Source organism: Aulonocara sp. 'chitande type north' Nkhata Bay, linkage group LG1, assembly GCF_057382095.1.
Source record: "Aulonocara sp. 'chitande type north' Nkhata Bay isolate Kocher_YH1m ecotype deep benthic linkage group LG1, A_spYH_male_GT1.1, whole genome shotgun sequence".
Classification (NCBI taxonomy): Eukaryota; Metazoa; Chordata; class Actinopteri; order Cichliformes; family Cichlidae; genus Aulonocara; species Aulonocara sp. 'chitande type north' Nkhata Bay.
Genome location: NC_141344.1, coordinates 5219715 through 5242650, shown reverse-complemented (window position 1 = coordinate 5242650; position 22936 = coordinate 5219715). Strand labels below are relative to the sequence as shown.

At 38.7% G+C, this 22936-nt stretch overlaps 2 protein-coding genes across 3 annotated transcripts; one reads left to right on the top strand and one right to left on the bottom strand.

Moving 5' to 3' along the window:
• Positions 1-11843: 11843 nt before the first annotated feature.
• On the bottom strand, positions 11844-15543 carry phospho2 (phosphatase, orphan 2). 2 transcript variants are annotated; one of them, XM_086305000.1, is made up of 4 exons: positions 15096-15543; positions 14509-14586; positions 14215-14309; positions 11844-14135 (listed from the first exon to the last, which is right to left on the bottom strand). In XM_086305000.1, exons 2-4 carry the CDS (start codon positions 14577-14579, stop codon positions 13570-13572), a joined length of 732 nt encoding a protein of 243 aa, XP_086161126.1. In that variant the 5' UTR covers positions 14580-14586; positions 15096-15543; the 3' UTR covers positions 11844-13569. The 2 variants fall into 2 exon arrangements, with proteins under 2 accessions (XP_086161126.1, XP_086161136.1); XM_086305010.1 differs by lacking the exon at positions 15096-15543 and adding an exon at positions 14920-14982.
• Positions 15444-21281, top strand: syap1 (synapse associated protein 1). The gene is made up of 9 exons (XM_086304983.1): positions 15444-15773; positions 16021-16139; positions 17308-17374; positions 17965-18038; positions 18175-18314; positions 18528-18679; positions 20128-20177; positions 20286-20439; positions 20543-21281. Exons 1-9 carry the CDS (start codon positions 15572-15574, stop codon positions 20671-20673), a joined length of 1089 nt encoding a protein of 362 aa, XP_086161109.1. The 5' UTR covers positions 15444-15571; the 3' UTR covers positions 20674-21281.
• The last annotated feature ends 1655 nt before the right edge of the window (positions 21282-22936 follow it).

Genomic DNA, 22936 nt, shown 5'->3' with positions numbered 1-22936 from the left:
CAATCAGAGCAAGGACTAATAGACTCAAACACAGCTGTTATCCAACTGCAATAACACATCTGAATACTACAAAAATGTCCACCATGCCACTCTTGTGTTAATCTATGCACGGTCTGAAGCATGACGGTGGGAATACTTAGTATTTTAAGTATTCTATCTATTTTATTGATTGAATTTTATTGTTTTTTTATATTTGATATTACTAGGGATGATGCAATGATCGGGGACCATTCTTAATGTCGTCGGTCTCATGACAATGACAATAAAGTTTTTGATTTTGATTCTGATTCTGAAATACACCCTCCTCAAGAGTTCAATGATTTAGGCAGTTATGTTTATACAAATACTAAATGTATGTTTAGTGTCTTCATACAGGTGTTTTTTCTTAACCTGGATGCCTGAGTACGGCAGCAGAAGACAGGCCAAGCTTTGGCTAAAATTCACGGCTGGACACCAGAGTTGTCCTCACCCCTCCCGGTAAAACAAAAAAGAGAGAATGTAGTTTGAGGCGGGTTTTTCTCGCTGAACTGCTCTGGGTGCTGTGTCCCTGAATCTCACCAGTGTTAACCTCTGGCGGAAGACATGGAGAAAAGGAAAAGATGTTCCTGGTAAATCACTGAAACAAATAAAACCACACACAACCAGAGAAAGATATGAGAAGGGTGAGGAACAGACACATGTGCGTGTTAGAGAAATGCCTCGTTTGAGAAAAAGTTAAAGTAACCCATATACAGACGCACCCATACATGCAATGAAGAAACAGCTTACATACATGTGCACGTACATGCAAGGTTAAAGTAGCGACACTTAACATACACCTGTTTTTAAATGATATAGTTTATACATTACTGACAATTAAACGCTTTGGGTTGCAGGACAACAACGTAACGTCAAAAGACAAAGACACTGGTCTGAGGATTAAGTGAGGACACGACAAATTTAGTGGTTAAAAGGGTCGACTTGGGACATGTTTTTGTTGATTGTTTAAGACAAATGACTACTGAATGATAGGAAATTCCTTTTTAGGTTTCTAAACAGGATCTTAAGAATTTTAACACGTACCTGTGTTGTCCTGTCAACTTGAGGGGTTATGAGTTGATTATATGGTGAAAAAAAAAAAAAAAAAAAAAAAAACAAAAAAGGGGGGAGACGAGATCTCGTTGTTTCTCCCCTCTCGGGATAACACAGCCAACACAGCACAGCCAACACAACATCATTTTCCTGTTCGCCTGTTTTGTTTTGTTTTTGTTTTTTCTGAGAGCCGAAGCTGACCTGGACTCCTACCCTCCCCTCTACCATCGTTGCCCTCTCCGCGACCATCTTTGACCCTTTGACCCCTGAAGGCCACAGCAGCTGGACTCACAACAACAACTTGAGGATGTCAACAGTGCTGCAAAAGAGTGATCTCATGCAGCAGAGACGGAGAGCACTAAACCTAAAGCCCGTTTCACTACACGGGGGAAATTCCCAGGCTGCGTCAGCTGACAGAGCTGTGACGAGACGCGCATTAAGCCCGGAGGAAAAGGGACGGTGAGCAGAAGGATGCTGACCTCTGAGAAGAGCCGAACAGCAGAGCTGCAGAAGGCCGTGGAGCAAAGTAAGGACAACATAAACAGACCCAAAGAGGAGGGGAGGACCCTAGGCCATGCGTCAGGCCGCTGGTTTACCTAAACTACAGAACAGGAAGGTGATGAACACAAACATATACCAACACACGAACACACACTTCTGCATGCGCCTACTTAGAATGAAGGGAAACACACACATGAACACTTATGCACTTGTTGAGGGAGTAAAAACTGATACATACCCATGCACTAAAATCAAAATGTTGATTTAATTTACTAAGAAGTGACACACAATGCTCCAGCTGCTGCAATGAAGAATGCTTTACTGACAAAGGCTCAATGCTGCACACAACAAAGTCAAATACAGAATTTGCTATAATAATAAGCCCAGAGGGCATTTGTGTGGTCTGGGGAGCAGAGTCCGGAGCGGTTTGGTTATGAAAATGATGCCCGTGCGAGATATCTGGGGCTTAAGGCCTCGACTTAATTGTTTACTCTACACTAAAAAGAAAAGAAAACACTCTGAGCAGTGGTGCAGAGTGAAAACGAGGAATTAACAGTGTGAGTTTTATTTCAGAGCGCCACGTCATTGTGATGGAGATTTAATAAAGGAGGAACACACGGACAAAGAAGAAGAGAAGGGGGGGCAGCCCTTGAACGCGATTGCCTGAGGCATTAAAGTTCTGTACTAAATTCTGGTTTCCAGTGTGAGAAAAGTCACGCAGTGCCAGTAGTAGAGCTAGGTTGAGTGATGATTCTAAATTACTGTAAGTAAATCATCGTACACCGTTCAAGTTTCATGATAACGGGGATCTAGACTTTGTTGAACCCTAGGCAATTTGAAGAGGTAAAAGTCGAGTGACCAAGTAGCAGTTGAATAAAAGTCATTGAATAAGTGTTGAAATAAACTGGCAGAATTAAGAGAATTAAAACATTTCAAGAGCTCAACTTACTTAATGGTTCAATTTTGTTTCACGAACGCAAAACATATAGGTTTATGAATATGAAAAGGTTGAGGTGGTGTTGATTTGACTCTGTGTAGGTTTAGGTTGGTATTTTTATTGATGGGAAGAATATTCAGCGACAATTCCTAAGACCCGGGCGTCTGCATTTTGTTTTTGTTATTTTTCATTTTATTTTGTTTTATATTTACTGATTTTTGTTTGTGAATCTTTTCTTTAAGCAGATCTGCACATCGGAAATTACAAGCATTACACGTCGGCGAGAAAATTGTTGTAAGTGAGTTTCTCCGCATTGAAATGGGTTCTGGAGGAAACACTTGTGGGGACAATTAGAAACGAGAGTCCCTGTTTAAAAAAGGATTCAGCGAGGTAATCCAAACTCAAGTTCTTGTTTCTTTTTGAGATGACGTCATTTTGCTGAGTGTGGAAACTAGATGCGACGACAGGTTTCACTATCAGCAAAGAACGGATGAATGGATGAAAGACTGGGAATAAAAACAAACGGACTGACTGGTAAAAGATGACAAGACTTGACCATGACTCAAGGTTAACCACCTCCACCTAGATAGGATAAAAGGGTGGATGAATTTATGTGGGTTTCTTTTACAGGAGTAGAAGGATGACAAAATATTCGAGGATGAGTGAACCTGTAAATGCCATTTTTGTGTCTTGTGTTGCTTACAGAGGTAACTGCGCAGCGTTACCATTTACATTTTCTTCCCTACAGGGTTACAGTTTTAATGTTTTTCTATTACAGGATTTCTGGGCGGATGTGTGAAGAAACGGTGGTTATGGGTTAGGAGTTGGGGATGCTATTACACTGTATTCTGGTGAGAATGTTGGGGGAGACACACCCTGTCTTGAAAACTGTGATTCTTTTACAGGAAATGTTTTATAGCACCTATGGAATGAGGATGCCTGACTACGGTCAATGTGCTGCTAATGTTTGCTTTGCTTTGGTGAGAGGGGTGCAGTAGAAAACAGACAAGTGACATGAAAACAAGTAATAATAACAAAGAACAAATTTGGGGACAGTTTGACCTAGAGCCCACTAACTGGCCATTAGGGGCTCTCTCGCTCTCTCTCTCTCTCTCTCTCTCTCTCTCTTGGAATAACATTGCCCAAAGGGTGAATAAAGCAAATTGTGGCAATAATAGTGATTTAATGATTGGAGAAACCTGAACATGATACTTGTCTGTTGAGCTGAATCGTTTATTACTCTTATGATTTTCCGGTGGGACTATGAAGATTTTTTGGTACAGATTGCAGGTTGTTGCTCTTTAACTCCTAGAACACGCCCTTGGCGAGGTGGGGGGAACTGGACCACCTTTCTCTGCCCCATCATCCTCTATTAGACGACATCCAAGCTAAGTAAACATGTCTTGGCCCTTTCCCCCTGAAATGACAGGCAGGCAAAGATGTTGCGTCTTTGTTTGCTTCCTGGCCCTGGGTCTCATTCCCATTGGCATAATCCTGATCTGTGAAGGGCCCCCGACACTTCTGACACCTTCAAGTTCAAAAGCTTCGCCCCCTTCTGACAGTCCCAATCTGACAAATGTAGCCCCTAGGGTCTTGCCCACCACTTCCTCTCCAGTTTTACCATATTCACTTTTGAATGTCCTTAGCAGTTACCGTTCTGAGTTTATTTTACGGTTGATTTATTCTTTCACATTTTCACGTTTATATCTCTCATTATTATAGTATACTCTGTACTCTCCACATTTTTATCATTACTTATGCTTTTTGGTTGCTGAGTTACAGGAACTGTTAATTTTGTGTCACTACCCTGGTTGCACTAACTCGTTGTACCCTTGTGTGCAGGACAGCTGTTACTGCTTTCGTCGGGAACCGAGACTGCTTGCAGCCGACCCCTGGGCAGGGTGGTGCCTGGACTCTTTTCTCCTCATCTGCAATGACAGATAAAGACAAATGATAAGACCCGAGGAGTTTTTCGAGCCAGGCTTCGACACGTCTCTGTGTTCCTTTGAATGTTACTTATTTTTGTGTGTTGACCCATTTAAGATGGGTCAAAAGGGGGATTTGAAGAAAATATAATCTGATCAAACATTATTCAGCTTTAAATATTGTTCAGCTTTAAAGTTACTGTGCAACTGTGTAATAAAAATGTGCTCACGACTTTGGCCTTGAGAGCGATAAGAAGCGATCGCCTCATTCTGCAGGTGCCAGATATCTGCAAGCGAAGAGACTAGAACACCCAAGGCCGCTTTCCTTTTATGGAGTTGTTTTTCTGCTAATGCAGCACTTTCCTCACAACCCCCTCCTGTAAGTTTTAGAGAATATATACCCATCCTCACAGCAAATATTAGGAATCTCCTGATGTGAGCTGTGTTGAGAGGTTGTCTCTGTCTCAATAAAAGTTCACTGATTCCCCATCTGCCGCAGGTGTCCGGTTGTCTTCATTCTCCGCCAGCCTGGTTAAGTCAATTCCTCCTTAACATCTAAAAGAACCTATTTAATGAAGGAAGACGGGTTCACTTTGTGTTTAATATTATTCTATTGCTGTTGTTGTTTTTTTTATATCCTTCAATGTAATACACAAGTGTGTTGTAATTTTCTTTTTTTCTTTCTTCTTCTTCCTTTTTTTTTTTTTTTTTTTTGGAGAAACAAGTGAAAAATCAAGCAAGAGAAATAGACAGAGGCAGTGCAAACTAGTCCAGTAACTCAGAGGCTGGGCTCCAAGCGAAATTTGACAACAGCAGCCTAAATTAAATTTGGTAAATCATTCCACCAAACCAATACAGCTCTACCATGAAGTTCTAAATACCCAAGCAGCAACCTCCAGGGCTGAAAAATGAAGCCAGTGAGCCAGTACCAAACACATTTCCTTTAATTGTAACCTGAGGTTGGCTCCAGAAGTGACTCAGTCCCCATAGAGGCCCATGTTAAGGTGTCCACCTCCAGCAATGAAATGATCATGTTTTTAAAATTACCAAGGCTTATGGCTTTGGCAGTGATGGGAATAATGGCGTTACAAGTAAAGGCGTCACTAACGGCGTTACTTTCTTCAGTAACGAGTACAGCGCCGTTACCGTTACTAACAAGAAAATGCGGTGCGGTCGCGTTACTATTTTTCAACAAACAGACGGTTGAAGCTGTCTTCAGCTTACTGCACCTTATATCAGTTGCACGGAGGTAGCTGTAAAAATACAGTTATTTCCAGTAATGACAATACAGTTTGTTGCGCTAATTTTACATGGGATCTTGCCTTTTCAAGTGATTTTAAACATTAAATTAGGAACATGTTAATGTGATTAAACAATGAAATTACCTATAAACAAGGTCAATGAATGTGGCAATATGAATCATAATACGTAAATGTACAGAAATATATAGTTAGTTTAAATATTAATGGATTGCATGCCCTGGGACAGAGGCGAGGCTGCCATATCGCACCATCACCAGTGAGCGGTAGGTGAAGAGTCTTGACCACAAACACAATACCGAGAGTGTCCAAGCCGGGGCTCGAACCGGCAACCTTCTGATCACAAGACAAACTCTCAACTCTTGAGCCACGATCGTCCTAAATAGCAATGATAATAATACTTATGTGATACTTGTGTTCTTTGGTGTATTAAGAGTTTTTTCATGTGCTATGTGCAGAGGTGTTTTTTTCTGTTCTCAAACTGATCTCCCTGTTGGAGCTCAGTCTGGTGGGAGTTATTTTTTTCTCTTTATCTTTCCTCATGTGGTGCATTTTCCATTGTTATACCTCTCTGACCTGTCTTCCCCATGTGATGTTTTGTGTAATGTATGTATGGTCGGAGGGTAAGATGGCGACGCCATTGCGTGCAATGGGTCGGCAGCCTTATGAAATTTCCCCTTGTGGGACTAATAAAGGTATATCAAATCAAATCCATAGCATTACATTTGAATTCAACAGTTCAATCTTTCAAATAACGGACAGATATTTGTGAAATCATGATACATTTGTGAATGTATTTTAACAATCTAAATATGCATATGTACAGACAGATACAGTTAATAATCATGAAAATTATGTTTTATTACATTACAGTGATTTAACATTAATTTACATTTGAAATGTGAAATCACAGTCTATCTACGTAACTTTAAAGATATTCTAGAAGAACAGAACAAAACTGTACAATGCACAGTAAAATACTTTTATATTAGGATTTTTTCCTACAGTACAGCCATACCCACGACCTTGTGGTTGTTAGTTCACATTCATTGGCCGATGCTTAGCGTCATGTTATTATGTAAGATAAGATAAGATAAGATAAGATAAGATAAGATAAGATAACCTTTATTAGTCCCACACGTGGGAAATTTGTTTTGTCACAGCAGGAAGTGGACAGTGCAAAAGTTATGAGGCAAAAATTAGAATACAATAAGAATAAATACAGTACACAACTGTACAGAATAGAATAAAATAAAATACTATATACAGTAGAATAAAATAAAATAAATATACAATAAGATAAAAATAGAATACAAATACAAATACTATATACAACTGAGTAAAAATACAACGATGACAGAAAGGATTATTGCACTTGGTATTATTGCATATGTATGGATGTGTGTGCTTGATCAGTTAAAGTCTTTATTATGGAGTCTGACAGCAGTGGGGAGTGTGTCCCAACATCCAATGGCATGTCACATTGTTTTCATGGCCACACCCTCACCCCAGGTGCAGAGGCCTATTTCTGTTCAGGAATGTTGTGAATACTTTGAGATTTTTATTAATTGCAATTCCTACCTCTACATTTATTTTTTAAAATATATAATTAGCACAGCGTGGCCGTGCAGTGTTTTATATGTTTGTTTTTTTTGTTTTTATTCCTATTAATTATATTTTCACTTGTTATCTCTGAATCATTGAATCAGACCAAGATGACATGAAATTTTCAGCAAAATTATAATTGAAATACTCCTTTAATTATTGATTATTTTCATTCATTTTCGATCATTTTATATATTTTCCATAGTATTACATTTGAATTTAACAGATCATTCTCTCACATAACAGACAAATATTTGTGAAATTATGATACATTTCTGAATGTATTTTTACAATCTAAATATGCATATGTACAAAAAATATATATTTAAAAAACAAGTAAATTGTGTTTTACTATATTTACAGTGATGTTATGTTATTTTACCTTTGACATGTAAAATCACAGTCTACTTATGTAAATTTAATGATATTCTAGAAAGACAGTACAAAACTGTAAGATATACAGTAAGATACTTTGACATTACTATTTTTTGGAACAGTGTAGTAGCAGCCTTCTCATTTCTTTGTGTTTTGTGCTGTGTTTTACAGGCCCACAGAGGAGGACAGCTCCGAGGCAGATGAGGGACAGGTCCCAGGACGGTCCATCGGCAGTGGAGCTGGCCATCCTGGTGTCCCTGAAGATGCCACGCCAGTCTTCAACGGAGCATTTCCTCCTCAGTCTTGTTCCTGCTCTGGAGAGCAGCTGGGTCCTTTTTATTCCTGTCTCTCTGTAAATTCTTATATTTTATATATTTATGTTTAATGTTTTTCTGTTTGTAAATTTTAATATTATTTCAAATAAATTTTTATAATGACTAATGTCTCAGTTCTACTACACAGCAAATGTTGGCACACGACTTGACACATGTAGAATTTATTTCATATTATACTAACGACAAAATATACTAACACAGTGGGATGCAAAGGTTTGGGCAACCTTGTTAATAGCCATTATTTTCCCGTATAAATCGTTGGTTGTTACAATAAAAAAATGTCAGTTAAATATGTCATACAGGAGACACACACAGTGATATCTGAGAAGTGAAAAGAAGTTTACTGGATTTACAGAAAGTGTGCAATAATTGTTTAAACAAAATCAAGTAGGTGCATAAATTTGGGCACCACAAAAGCTAGGGGGCAAAACAATCACATGAGTGCTGCTTTTTGACAGAGGAAGAATAAAGTAGTCATGATAAGCCAATCACATGACCACTTCAAGATGACAAAGCAACAAGGTGATATATACCAGTTTTTAAATTATGTTGATAGTCATGATAAACAATATATACGTGGCGTTTTTTCCTCAATAGTTTTGTCACGTTTACTGTCTAAGGACAGCGCTAGTAAGCACTCTCTGCTTATGAGCAAAAAACAAAACAAAAAACAGCCCGTCCGTGTTGGTGGAAAAATGCACCATGTCGACCAATCAAAAATAATATGGCAACATGACATTTGGTTGCTTAGGAACATGGAGAAGTTTTAGGAGTGAAGTCCAGAGAGAGAGAAAGGAAGACAGCAATAGAGAGTGAGTTTCGTGAGATTTTTCGAGATTGTGAGATTTGTGACGTTTAGCATGTTTGGAGTGTGTGTGGCATCTTATTGAATGCAGTGCGTGCCACAGGTAAATCGATTGCAGTGTCGCTAAACGGGGTGTAACGGTTTGCAGTGTTGTGTTATTTTTCGCACCATTTGTGTGGTAAGTCTCATGTGCATCAGCCGGATGTTTTGTAAGTCCTGTCTGGAAATAACTGGGAATTTGTATGTCTAATTAATGTAATAAATAAATTATCAATTTATTTCTTTGCCCCGTTTACTCATCCCTTGTCCTCGGTTACACAAACAAGGCAAAGTAAATAGTTTTTAAAGGTGAAATGTAGAGGAAACCTCAAAAATAGTGAAAAATGGTCAATTATACCCTGGACCCCAGAGGATTAAATATTTTGGGCTAGTGTTGGGCAAGAAAAAGGACCAAATGTTGTAGTCCTTGATAATGCATTGCTTTAAAAGGCGAGAATCTTAAGAGATGGCTGTTATGAGGAAGGGCAGCCCAGAAACTTTACTTTACCAGCAACACACATCATTGTGTGCCTCAACTTTCTGTCTTTTACCCAAGCTAATCTGCCATTTTGGGGGGGGGGGGGGGGGGGATTAGAGAGCTGATTTAGATTATCATATTAAGATTTAGGGACACATCATCAGTAGTGTGTGTATACACGTGTGTATATACACACACGTGTGTGTGTGTGTGTGTGTGTGTGTGTGTGTGTGTGTGTGTGTGTGTGTACATGTATATACGTATACATACATATGTGTGTATATATGTATATATATATTAGGGGTGCAACGATACACAAAATTCACGGTTCGGTTCGGTTCGATACTTTGGTGTCACGGTTCGATATTTTTTCGATACAAAAAAAATGTTCATGCCTTTTTAATTTGTCATTTATTAAAATTATAAATATATATTTTAACTCAAAAGTACAGTTTTTAAATTTAACCCTAACCCTTGTGCGTGTTTTTTATTTTGACAGCGAATACGCACCTGCGGACCACTTATGTGCAGCCCTGGTTATTTAGCTCGTCATATTACATCCACAGAAATTCTTTTGTCCATGAAACCATAAAGCTGCACTTTCTTTTTGCCTTATAGTCTGATTTGTCATAACTTCTCCGTTTTGTGGTAAGCTTTTCTTTGGCTGTCACTTCTTCACCCTGACCTGTCTTATTTGGCTCAGCAGAACTGAAATGCTTTTACACGCGCACTCACATAAGCTCAGCGATTCTCTGCGCGATCAACCTCTCACATGTTTAAGCTGCGGGAGATTTCACTTGTCATGTTTGCATAGTAAGCTAACGATTAATAAGACGATGTCAGAGGAATTGGTGCACAAATTATCATCACTCACAGATCAGTGCTGTCGCTCTCTATACACAGTTCGCGCGATTGCAAAGTGAAAGCAAAAACACAAGCGCAAATTCAAACGCGACTTCAATATGTCACATATTGACAGTGGCTCACCGATGCCAATGACATAATTACCCAGCTACATTTCCGAAAGAATGCAAAAGCATTGACATATATTTTTCCTTCCTACAGTAGCCTGACGGGCAGGGCAGAGATAGATTTTGGTACCCCGACTGAAAAAATCGCTAGCCCCGGGACGTCGGGCTAGCGATATTGCGAGCCCTGTATCTGATTGAGGAATCACTCATCTTTGGAAAAGAGAGTTTATTACAGAGAAATGTCTCTTTCCAAAATAAAGCTATACTATCCGCTTCTTCTGGGCTATATTCTCAGCAGCATATTAAACAGCTGTCTAAATGACTCGGCTAAAGTTAGTAGCATGCTTGCTTGTTTTTTTTCTGCTTCCACTTGTCTTTGCACTAGGATGATGTCGGCATAAATGTGCAGTCATATTCGTTGTGTTCCCGCTAGTGCTTTCAGGTTAATCTCGTTGAAATGACCTTAACGCCACAACACGGCAAATCTCCGTTAACGAGCTACCGCCGATCGCCCGTGCATGGGGCTAGACGGCCAACACGTTAACGAGCTAACTGCGCTAACGCACTAGTTCCCACCCATGTAATTGAGCATTGCATGGCACATCCAACATACTGTTTTACTTTAGTCCATGACTCGCTTACCTTCAGGGTCATACGTCACATGAAAACCAAAATAATTCCAAACGCCAGATCTGAATGAGGGTGGGGGAGGTCCATCTTGTAAGGAGAGCTTAACTTCTGTCTCGCTAGCTTGCCCTGCACTCTTCCTTCTGACGATGCTGTCTGTGTTGAGCGCTCAGTGAATCTGCGTTCGACTACTCCGCCTAGGCTGCACTGTCGAGCCTAGGCGGAGCAGTCGAACGCAGATTCACTGAGCGCTCAACACAGACAGCATCATCAGAAGTAAAGTTGATAAAATAAATTACAAATTTTGTATTGTTCGATACATATGCGTACCGAACCGAAAGCACTGTATCGAACGGTTCAATATCGATACGAATATCGTTGCACCCCTAGTATATATGTATATGTGTCGTTAAATTCAATTAATTTTATCCTTTCATCTAGAGAGTCTAGAAGCTAGCTTTTATATTTGTCACTGAGTCGTAAAATTACTTTAGATTTTAGGACAACAATTAATCTTAATTAGTCTCATAATTGTCTCATTCTCAATTCTCATTTAATATTTCTAACGAGAAGCTTGTTTTCATCCATTTATGAGTCTGTATAGTCAGTACCCCTCAAAAATCTATTGGACTACATTTAGTATTTTTAGTATAATTGTTCATTGTGAAACACGATTTAAAGCAATACCTCACAATATAATGAAATCTCACCTCACCATCACAGTGTTACAAAACCATCTTAATTACTGCAGTGGAAAATATTTGCACTACATTAATTTGGAAATATATTGGAGATAATACTTTAAAGATATGGCCCCAATATTTTATCACTGCTGGTGAGATGTAAGACTTGCCTCTAGAAGGATTTGAGTAAAACCTGAGAAAAAATAATCAAAGAGGTAATTAATTTGATTTAATCACAGGAATTACACATTAACAACACAAAATATTATTTTATCAAACTGGCTTTTGACAGTGGCAACAGAAAGTCAATCAATGCATATATACATATATATGTCTCCATGAGCACGGCTGTTGAAATTGTACATAAAAACTGAATAGTCTATTCAGATAATGCATACTGGCCACAAGAAACCTGAGCAAAATCCTAAATGAGGCAGATATCAGCTGAGGTAAGTTCATGTAAAAATGTTACATTCAAAATGTTGACAAAAGCACCTTATTTAAAGTATGTATTAGTTACATTATAATGTGCCTTTTACAGACGTATTTTTAGTCAGTTTACACTAAGACAGACAACTTCATGCCATTTGGCAGTTTCAAGTTCCTGGTATGGTGCATGCTGTAACACTGTCTGGAGCATTTAAATATAACACATCATAATGCCATCAGTAACATCAGTGCTTTTCTTTTCAGAAATCAAAATGTCTTACACAGAATATAGCAGGGAAGAACTGGTATAGTGTTTTTCTCAGATTCATAAAGAAAAATTACTCAAGTTAGTAGGAGTGCTTTAAGCTTTCGGTCATAATGTGAAGAGACAACTAACATTTGTAAACTATAAACCAAATTTAATTAAATGCGATATCCAGAACCCATTGTTTGTTCATTGGTTTGGAAATATTAACATATATCCAGTCAGCCAGTTTCCCAAACACAGTCTGGTGCTCACAAAATGAATAAAATTTTAAAAAGAAAGAAAAGAACATCAGTGAAGGTCTTCACTGAGTAAAGAGTTTAATCACCAGGCTTAATTCAAGGTTGGGAAATTGAGCAAGTGTGTGTTGAGACCCACAAAACAAAGAACGAATTAAAATTTTTATCTTTTGGCCTATTATTAGAACATGTTTATTAGCAGCCTGTCACAAAAACACAATGATGTCCCCACTTCTGTAGTAAAAAACACCAAAGATGACACAGTTTGACAGGCATGAATTTGCATTATAGTACCAGTGAGCTGATTTCCAAAGTGTTTTTAGAAGAAATCCACATCAGTCAGTGTGTAAAACAGGAGGCTCTTTCGTGGTTTGGGGAAAATAAAAAATAAAATAAATTAATACCTTAAAAATTTTGAAAAGTAAAGGTCGTATCAAATATTAATAAAATGCCTTTAACATGAACCTTTCTAGAAACCCTAGTCCAGAAACATTTCAATGGAGACATCTTTTAATTTTTCTTGTAGTCTGGGACTAAAATTAATCCATGTCTCAAATCTGCTCAGAAATTTCCCTGACTTCTACTTTATCAGATCAAGTTAACTTGCTGGTTCATCTCTGCTTCTTGGATCAGCCCCAACAACAGATCTTGAATACTATACTAAATATAATCTTAACTGAATTCTTACGTAGTATTTAACATACACTGCACATGTAAAAGCTGCCGTTGTGACACACTGCCTATGTATTGTTAGTGGTTTCAGGCGCCTCTATTTTCGATCACCACGGAAAATTAGAAAAATTGTAAAGATCATGAAGATAAAAGATAAAGGTAAATTTCCCTGCAGACAAATTACCCTTTTTAAAAGACTGGTTTACATGTGCAAATGCTGTCGTTTTAAATAAGTTAAAAATTTCATAAACTATTCTAAAATTTTGAATTATAATATGAAAAAAAAAGAATACAGGCGGCACAATGGATCCTGCAGTGCAGGCTCAATATTTGTAATATTTCATGTGCCACGGCTACGACTGCATGCTTGCTTTCAGCTCCCGGAGAATGTCAGTGCCACTGCTCCAGGCAATGTTTTTAGCTCTTACAGAAAAGTTGCCCTCCTGACCTTCCAGTTTGGCTAGCAGCTTCTCCAGAGTGTATCCCTTTCTTGGCATCACAACATCACGGCCTCTCAGACAGGAAGTAGGGCAGAGATCATTCCCCCCATCCCCCGCATAAAAGATTTGCTCATACTCCACGCCGGCATCAGATTGCAGAGAAAGGTAAAGCTCCAGGACTTTTTTCTTGCAGAGGTTGACAGGGCATTGATCACAGGCGTGAGAATGATAGCACTGCACCTCAATGTGGCCCAACTCATTGAGCTTAGCTGGGTTGGTAAAAACCTTGTCAACAGCCGCCTGGAGTCCTGCAGCATGGAGAATCCATTCTATAAACAAGGTGTTGGAATCAGAGATGACTATGCAGTCAATGGCACTTTTATTCTCTGCTATAAATGTCAGCAACTCAGTCATTCCAGCTGTGAAGGGGATGGTCTCCATCACACTGCGAACCCTGTCTGGGCTCACCTTCTGCTCACCTGCGGGCATAGATTAGAAAATGTTGAAGGCAGATTTCAGGAAGTAGTAAAACAAAAACAAACAGCATGACAGACTCACCTATGTAGTTCAGCACCCTGCCCATGTACTCAGTCCAGTAGCCTTTTCTGTACGAATTCTCCACAGAGCCAGGAAGTGTCTTATCAGGAAGGCACCTGACACAAGGAATATATAAATAAGAGAAATCAGGATAACTCAGCTATAGTGTTTCTCTAATGGTGTATTAAGGTCCTAGTATAAAACAGTAATTGCAGAGTAGTAGCAGGAGCAGTGCAACAGAAAATCTTTGTCAAGATAATACATACAGATGACAAGAAACATGGAAAGAGCTGAAGTAAGACTTTCTTGACCTACCTGACCACCCAAGTGTCACTGTTGGCATCGACCACGGTGTGGTCAAAATCAAACACCATCAGAATCTTCATTTGGCACCTTAAAAGCAAAATAGCACACAAAACTAACTAATAAATTAAGCAAGATAATAGTTATTTTTAAGCTCCACCCTTCTATTATTTCGTTTGGTAACGGATACTGCTCTCAACCGGTCTATTTACGTCTTATCAGCTCAAAACACAAGTAACTGAGCCCACACTTCCGCTTCTTAAAAATTACCCTTCCTATTAAAGCCGATCCTTACTTGACATGTCAAATAAGATTTTTTAACAATATTTATTATTCCTTTCTCCATCAAAACTACGTTAAAACTAACGAACTTTTAAATGCCTTATTTTTTAAAGGAAGTGTGGTGTAAACTCGTCCCCTTACAAGTAAACAGCCCACGGGTAGAGCTAGTCAGTCAGTCACAGCGGTTCCTAACGTGCTGAAGACACGTGACTGGGATTACATAGCTTTCTGTAATAAACTGTAGTAAACTATACCCAAGATAAATACACATAAAACACATAATAATAATGTAAAATTTTGAGCAACTGCAAAATTACCGGTACGAGTCCTCCGTCAGGAATTCACCGATCTTCCTTATCTTCCTTCTCCTTATCTTGCTTTGCCGCAAAAAGTGGAACAAATCTCAGCTCATTACCGCCACCTGCAGCTTCTTTTGGATGTTGCGTTAAAACGTAGTAGTTCCTCTACTGCCAACAATGAGCACGTACTTTATAAGACATACCATTTTTCTACTTTAGGAAAGGTGTAGATCTTTCAACGTGCAACACTTTTGTGATAGTTTTTACTGATAAATACCGTTTTTTTTATTCATATATTCCACCATAGCACTAACAACAACCCATCAAACCAGACTTCCCATATTTGGCCTCCGGGTGGCAGTATCGCACAAGTGCACACACGAGAACGCAGAAGAAGAAAACGTCAGTTTATTTCCTGGTTGTATAGTCAGGAGAGTCCGTGCAGATTGTTTTTCCGTATCTTTAATTTAATCGATCGGTGTTTTTCCACCAACATGTTAAAAGGTTTAGGGACGTGGTTGGGTCTGGAGGGCCCGACCGTTACGGAGACGTCGGTTGACAAGGAAAAGCTGAATGTGGGGCAGGAAGAGAAGGTGGTAGAAGCACAAACCGAGGTAAACAAACAGCAGCCAGCTGACCAGGATGGAACACCAGAGGCGGAGCAGGAAAACTCGGAACAGTCCACAGGACTCGGCGGTGAGGAACAGCTCATATCTGGATGATTAACTCTTAATTAACTCTAAGCTACGTGCTCAAAGTTACTCAGCGTGACGTTAGTCTTTCTCTCTGTGTTGAACCCTGAAGGCTTTCCTGTTCATCTTTTTTGTATGTTCTTCACTCCCAGCAAGAGCAAATATGACTGCAGGAGAATCTGTTCTCTCATATATGTATCTTTTATTGCAGTGGCAATGGTTTTATTAACAGACTCTTTCTCCATTTGAAGGTTACATCTTCAGTTTTGCTTCCAGTGCCACCAAGAAAATCTCTGATTCAATGGTGGAGACTGCCCAGACCATCAAGAAGACAGTGGAAGAAGGAAAAATTGATGGCATCATAGACAAGGCATGTTGCTCTCAGATTCTTTTTGACTGGTTTTTCAGATTTTAAAAACGGCGTGGGGTTCATCTGTGCATTTGTGGGTTTGTAGGTCAGTTTTCTGTATTTGCTTTCCCCGAACTGGCACACAAAGCTGGTTATCAGTTCGCTAATTTAACCCAGGGTTTCTCCTAGAACTCTGAAACCTAAGATTACTGTCTGGCAGTCTAATAAGAAGATGAGCATAACCTTCTCCCAGCAGTTTTATTTTTGATATTCTCAGCTGCAAACTTTAAAGGTTTGAGAGTAAAGGTTTGTTTGTTTTTTTTATTCAAATATTGGCTTAGTCTACATAAGTTTCATATGAGTTCAGCAAGTACACTGTCGGTGTCCTATTTTAGGATCAGATATTAATACTTATAGTTTGTTTATTAAAACCAAAAGAATAAAGTTGTGTCTAGAAATCTATAGTATTTATTTCTGATTCTTATTAGGAAAACAAAGACAGTAGACGCTATAGAAGAAAACTTTAGACTCCTGTTTATGCACAGAAGTTTGAGGGATCTTCCAGGAATAGTGATGCTATTTTCTGGAGAATTGATTAATTAGTAGGCAGTGAGTTCATATCTGCTGATCTCTATTCTGGATCTTAACTTGCTCCAGATAGCGATTAAGAAGTGAACCACCTTCAAAGTACAGAAAACCCAGGGGTTAAGCCTGAGCTTACCTGGATAAGCAGTATTGTATTATTATTAAGTAGCATTGGCCTCTGGACTTAAAGGTTTGATTATACACATAAGCGCACTGTGCTGTATATAGTCTACACACCCTCTTCTTATTTTTGGCAGTTTGATCAATAAAAAATATCAGGGGCAAATAAAGCTTCCATAGATTAAACATTACTTAAAAAAAATTTCAAAGTATTTTTAAGTCTAAAAGTGTTAAAGTTTAAAATTTGTATCAAAGTTTCCAGATTTTTTCATATGCAAGTAAAATCCTGGATTTTATCATAACTTTTTCAGGACTTCCTGCTTTGTTAACACTTTCCATTTATGCATCAGCTTTTCCAATCTATTTATTTGTGTGTGTGTGTGTGTGTGTGTGTGTGTGTGTGTGTGTGTGTGTGTGTGTGTGTGTGTGTGTGTGTGTGTGTGTGTGTGTGTGTGTGTGTGTGTGTGTGTGTGTGTGTGTGTAGACATTTTTAGGGGACTTCCAAAAAGAGCAAGAGAAATTTGTCCAGGAGAAGAAGGCCAAGAAATCAGGTAAACCAGACTTTAAAGCATGAATGTTATTTACTGATGACCTCAAATGATTCGTACAGTCACCACATACGCTGATTAGACACCTTTGGGATTACAGTGACAAATCTGCAGCAGCTGTGTGGTGCTATCATGTCAATATGGATCAAAATCGCTGCATGATATTTCCAGAATTTTATTGAATCTGACCAATGAAGAATTAAACTGGTGCTACAAGGTGAATGAAGTGTAGTCATAATGTTTTCCAAAGTCAATTATTGAACCACTATGAAAATAAATATATCAATCAAAAGTTCAAATATTAATTTCTGAAAGCAAGACTTACACTTTGAAATTGACACACTTTGTTTAAAATTGGAGTCTTGTGAGACCTGACTGGGATAAACTGTGTAATCTTTATTTTTACATTGCGCCTGTGAGGGGCAGCAGAAATTATATTATCACGATTTTATCAGCATACGTCACTTACTGGCCAAGCAGCTTCTATTTACAGAGAGCCAGGTTTGTACATGTGTGCATCTCAGAGATAAGGATTGGAACTGATGGTACATGACTGAATGTGTGTGTGCACACATGCTCTGATGTTTGTGTAGAAGCAGCAGTGCCACCCTGGGTCGGCTACAATGAAGAGGAGACAATCCAGCAACAGATTCTCGCTCTGTCCGCTGTAAGCAAAGACATCATGCACAGTATATAGTACAAATGTATGAATGGGTAGCTATTTTTGTGGCTACTGTTTTACTTATTTAAATTTATAAATTATGCTTTGAGTAGAAACTGAGCTGTTTGGTTGCTGATTCTAGGACAAGAGGAACTTCCTCCGCGACCCTCCCGCTGGTGTTCAGTTCCACTTTGACATGGAGCAGATGTATCCTTTAGCTGCAGTCATGCTGGAAGAAGATGAGCTCCTCAATCGCATGCGCTTTGACCTGGTTCCTAAACAGTCAGTGCTCCTCAAACGTGTGTGTGTGTGTGTGTGTGTGTGTGTGTGTGTGTGTGTGTGTGTGTGTGTGTGTGTGTGTGTGTGTGTGTGTGTGTGTGTGTGTGTGTGTGTGCGCGTGCGCGCGCAAATGTACCTGTTTTTGCCTCCATTTATAGCAGAGTCAACCTAAAACTGATATTTAAAAATGGATGGTGACATGTTTGTGTTTGACAGTGTGAAGGAGGAGATGTTTTGGCGGAACTATTTCTACCGGGTGTCTCTGATCAAGCAGTCGGCTCAGCTCACAGCCCTGGCAGCCCAGCAGCAGCGGAACGATAGTGTGGACAAAGGGGCCAGTGTTTCACCTGAAGACATCGTCCTAACAGGTCTGAATTTTTAGCTCTGCTAGAGAGGTAGAGATCACCAAGAAAACTTTGTCGTATCACAGCTGCAGGAAGGCAGGCGGATTTACAACCCCAATTCCACAGTGGAAAAATTAAAATATAGTGATTTGAAAATCTCTTTTCAAAATCTTTGGTCATGGCTTTATAAAGGTGGTTTATACAGTCAAAGACCTTCACAGTCCTGCAACTTAGGCTGTGTTATTTTACAGTTTGCAGGCACCTAAACACCATGTAAGAAAGAAAGGGGCACAGCTCTCTCTTAAAGTTGGAAAGATATCAGTTTAAAATGTAAAAGCAGATACTGTGAAAGGAGCTAAAAGCTATATTTATTTTGTTCTCTAGGAAAAGTTGGCAGATGGTCTGAGAATTCAAGAGTACTTGTACAATAAAGATTACTCAGTCAGATCTTTTGTGGTCTAGAGCCACAGAGAGCTTTATATCCAAACAGCAGTACTTTAAATTGTTCTCTGACACACTGGAATCGATGGCAGAAATTGCTGCCATGTGTTCTTTTCTTGGGCTTTATTGATACTCATTCAGAATAAAAGGAAGGTGTCTATTTGATGTGAAATAATAATGAAGGAAATGGAAAAACCCAATCATCTTAATGCATCGCTGAAATCTCTTTTCCTCCCTTATTTAAATGGGCACATACAGTGTTTGTTAAGACTGATGTGGAATTTATTGTCCTTGTCTGTTTGAGTAGCTCATTGGCTACAGAGAGAGAGAAATTGTAATCCAGCAAACACAAAGGCTTTCAGTAGCGCTGAGAGCAGTTGTCCAAAAAGCCAAGAACAAGTTACCCAACAGTGATGGTTTATGTAGATAGAATGCTGATTGGTTGATAAGCTAAAGGAACCAGGAAAAGGATGATCACCAGGAAGAGGCATGTTATGTAATGAAGGCTTCCTCTCTAAGCTAAAGGATCAAAACCGGTGGAAACATAAAGAGCAGCCCACATTACCAGTTGTTCCATATATTTTTAACACTACCCCCAAGTCACAGTACTTTGCTACAATGTATAAAATGGAGCTAAATACTGTTTTAGTACGGTTTGGGAAGCTCTGTGGACTGTTTGGGAAGCACTTGTGGACTTCCAACACAATATCTGAATGTCTGATTCAATTGTTTAATTAGGGAAAGAAATCTGTCTTTTTTAATTATTCAATATAAACATGTAAAACGTCATTTCTTTTTTATTTTCTGCTTGGTTGAACTGGTAAACAAATTAGATATTTTATTTAAGGACTGAAAGGTAAAGAAGTCATATCATATAGTATTATAGAGTTACCTAAATGGATCAGGCGGCATCCATGGTAAAAGCTAATAAGGTTTGTGCTCATATTTTGATAAATGACCTCAGACACCATCCAAAGGTCAGAGGTTAAAGAGTAAGTCCATTGTAATATCAGTGTGTTATTTCTTTGTAGACAATGTCAGACCAAAAACGCCGCCAGTTTCCATCAGTGACATACAGAAGGTAAAAGCACTGCACACGTTGAACTTTTCCAACCACCTTTTGAGAAGTTAAGAAAAAAAAAAACCAAGAGTCGCTCTCCTCTTTCTCTGCTGCCTGTTTTCCTCATAGCCAACACATGAAGAAGATGAGGAGATTTCAACAAGTCCCGGAGTGTCCGAGTTTGTTAGTGATGCTTTTGACTCAACGGCCATAAACCAGGAGGACCTAAGGAAAGAGATGGAGCAGCTGGTGCTGGACAAGAAGGACAGTCCTTCTCCTGATGGTTGGCTTTGGAAGAGTTCCTATCCTTTTTTTTAAGCTCAAAGTATTTCTTGTTCTGTAAGAGAATGGCTTTGCTCATAATATTTCCTCCCTTTCATATCCAGACGAATCAGCAGATTGGGAAAAGGAGCTGCAGCAAGAACTTCAGGAGTATGAGGTGGTCACTGAATCGGGCAACAAAGACGACCAGTGGGATCAAGAGATCGAGAAGATGCTCCAGTCTGATGACAGCTAGTGTGTTTGATGCGTTTATAGTCACTTGTCTGGGCTGAAATTAATGAATCGTGACCATTGATGCACAAGGGGAGGAACTTTACACGACTCTCATTTCTATCTCGTATCTGATGAAGTGTCGTAGATCCAATTATAGCAAGAATGTGTCACCTCTGCTGGAGGCAGCAGTCATTTTCTGGCATATTAGTGAGTTCATTGTTCCCTCCTAAATGAGTTTCCTCTATTTGGTTCTCCTAATCAGCTGTGTTTTTGATGAGAAATATCACTAGATGATACTCCAGTACAAGTACTATGAATTTTATAATGGAGAAAAATGGTCTTTATTATGTTTTGTTTGTTTGTTTTTTAATCTTAGTTTTTCACTGCTGGTTCCTGGTGGCTTGGACAGTCGTATATACGTCTTGCTATAATCTTAGTACAGAGTACTAGTCAAAGTCAAATGTAAAGTAACATGTATGTAAATAAAGAAGACTGTAACACTAAACTGCCAGGTGCATTTCTCTCTAATTATATCTGTCTGTGTGTTTTGCTGCTACTGCTGTGTCATTCTGTTTTATATGTCAGCCTTTAATAAAAATGCATCTGTTATGGAAAATTATGCCTCATGTTCAAGGTGGACACAAAGTCAAGGAAAACTGATAACCGCAGCTGATAACCTGAAAACCTTCCTTTGGAAACTTCTAAACTATGTTACAAATCTTTTAAATCAGCTCTGACCTACTACATATAACGTTATTCTACCTTAAAATATTTATGTGTAATGACTTGACTATGTTTTTTTTACTTTTATGTTTTGTGACTGTCTGCACAGTCGCAGGTATGTTTGGTGACTTTCAGTGAGGATTTAGTGCCCCCTCACCCAGATCGAACACTGGTGACACTTTTCAGTGACAGGTAATGGATTCATATGTATATACATTCCTACTGCTTTTCACACAAGTGGTCACGCTTTATAATCCAGTTCCAAAATCACTGGTACAGTCTTTAGAATATAAATGAAAGAAAACAGCAATTTGCAAATCACTATAAATATTTAATCCTGTGTTGAAAAAACAAAGCAGTCCTGCATATTAAACAGTTTTGAAATACCATATACTCAGCACTTTCTGTCTACACCCAGCTGAAGAGTATCCAGAGCAGATAACACAGTTCAGCCTCAGGGTGGAGCCAGAGCTACAACAATGGTGTTAGCAACCACATATCAGTTTATCTCATGCTCATTAACTGAAAGTAAAGTCTAGATATTCTATTGAGACTAATCTCAGGTTGCTGGATTACGAAAAAGGAAAGAAAATAATCAATACATCAAAGTCTAAGGCTTTATCAGTTAACTGCATGATTATTAGAGTCATTCCTGCCTCAACAGTAATTTATATTCAGTGCTTAAAAAAATACAGTTTTCTTTAAATGTTTGTTTAAAGAAAGTTATGAAACATTAAAAATAATTTTGTTAAACTGGGGGGAGGAACACGAGTATTTCAGCAGAAAAAAACAGGCATTCATAATAGCCATCAGTCTAAAACAGCAAGAGATGTATAAAAAACAAACACACAGACAAATGAAGACAAAGACCGCAGACAGGAAAGATGTGCAACCGACACAGTCATGTAACCTTTGTTGTAAACATCAAACTCACATGATCGGTGTGCTTTACACGTCCTATTATCATTTTCAGCTTTCAGCCTAACTTTTGAAATGTTTCGAAATATTTCATACAGTCATGCCACTTAGAAGTCTATAACATAGAGGTTTTGGGGGAGTTTTTAAATGATGAGGAATAAAATCCACTAAATCCATTCTGACAAAAATGTGAAAAGTTTTATTTTCCACTGTCAGTGACGGTAGAAGTCAGTGATCTTTTTTTTGTTTTGTTTTGTTTTGTTTTGTTTGCAGTACAGTCTTAAAAACTCAAGAGAACCCTCCAGTAAACTAAATGAACATTCAAGTACATCATTAGTATTGGAGGCCAGCCTCTGCTTTCATACAGTGTCTGACTTTTTAATCCTATAGTACACTTGATGCTGTATTTGTTGTCACTGATGCCTGTTCTTTTCTATGCTATATTTGTGTAGAATGCAGAGAGTTTCCAAAACAGAAACATGCCACCAAATATTAATTATTGCAGATGAATAGATTTTTTTTCAGTCTCTTGTGAGATCCTAACGAATAATAATTTCATTTGTGTACTAAATGTCGTGTGAGAAACATGGCAATCCAATTCAAATTTCTCATCTAACTTTTCAGTACCAGGTCAAGTGCTTTTC

Excerpts from the sequence above, each read along its gene's own strand:
- phospho2 (XM_086305000.1), bottom strand. The coding sequence starts at position 14,579 with ATGAAGATTCTGATGGTGTTTGATTTTGACCACACCGTGGTCGATGCC. Across the intron at positions 14,310-14,508 it reads AGTGACACTTGGGTGGTCAG|GTGCCTTCCTGATAAGACAC; the intron begins GTAGGTCAAGAA and ends TCCTTGTGTCAG. Across the intron at positions 14,136-14,214 it reads CAGGGTGCTGAACTACATAG|GTGAGCAGAAGGTGAGCCCA; the intron begins GTGAGTCTGTCA and ends CTATGCCCGCAG.
- syap1 (XM_086304983.1), top strand. The coding sequence starts at position 15,572 with ATGTTAAAAGGTTTAGGGACGTGGTTGGGTCTGGAGGGCCCGACCGTT. Across the intron at positions 18,315-18,527 it reads TTTGACCTGGTTCCTAAACA|TGTGAAGGAGGAGATGTTTT; the intron begins GTCAGTGCTCCT and ends TGTGTTTGACAG. Across the intron at positions 20,178-20,285 it reads CCATCAGTGACATACAGAAG|CCAACACATGAAGAAGATGA; the intron begins GTAAAAGCACTG and ends TTTTCCTCATAG.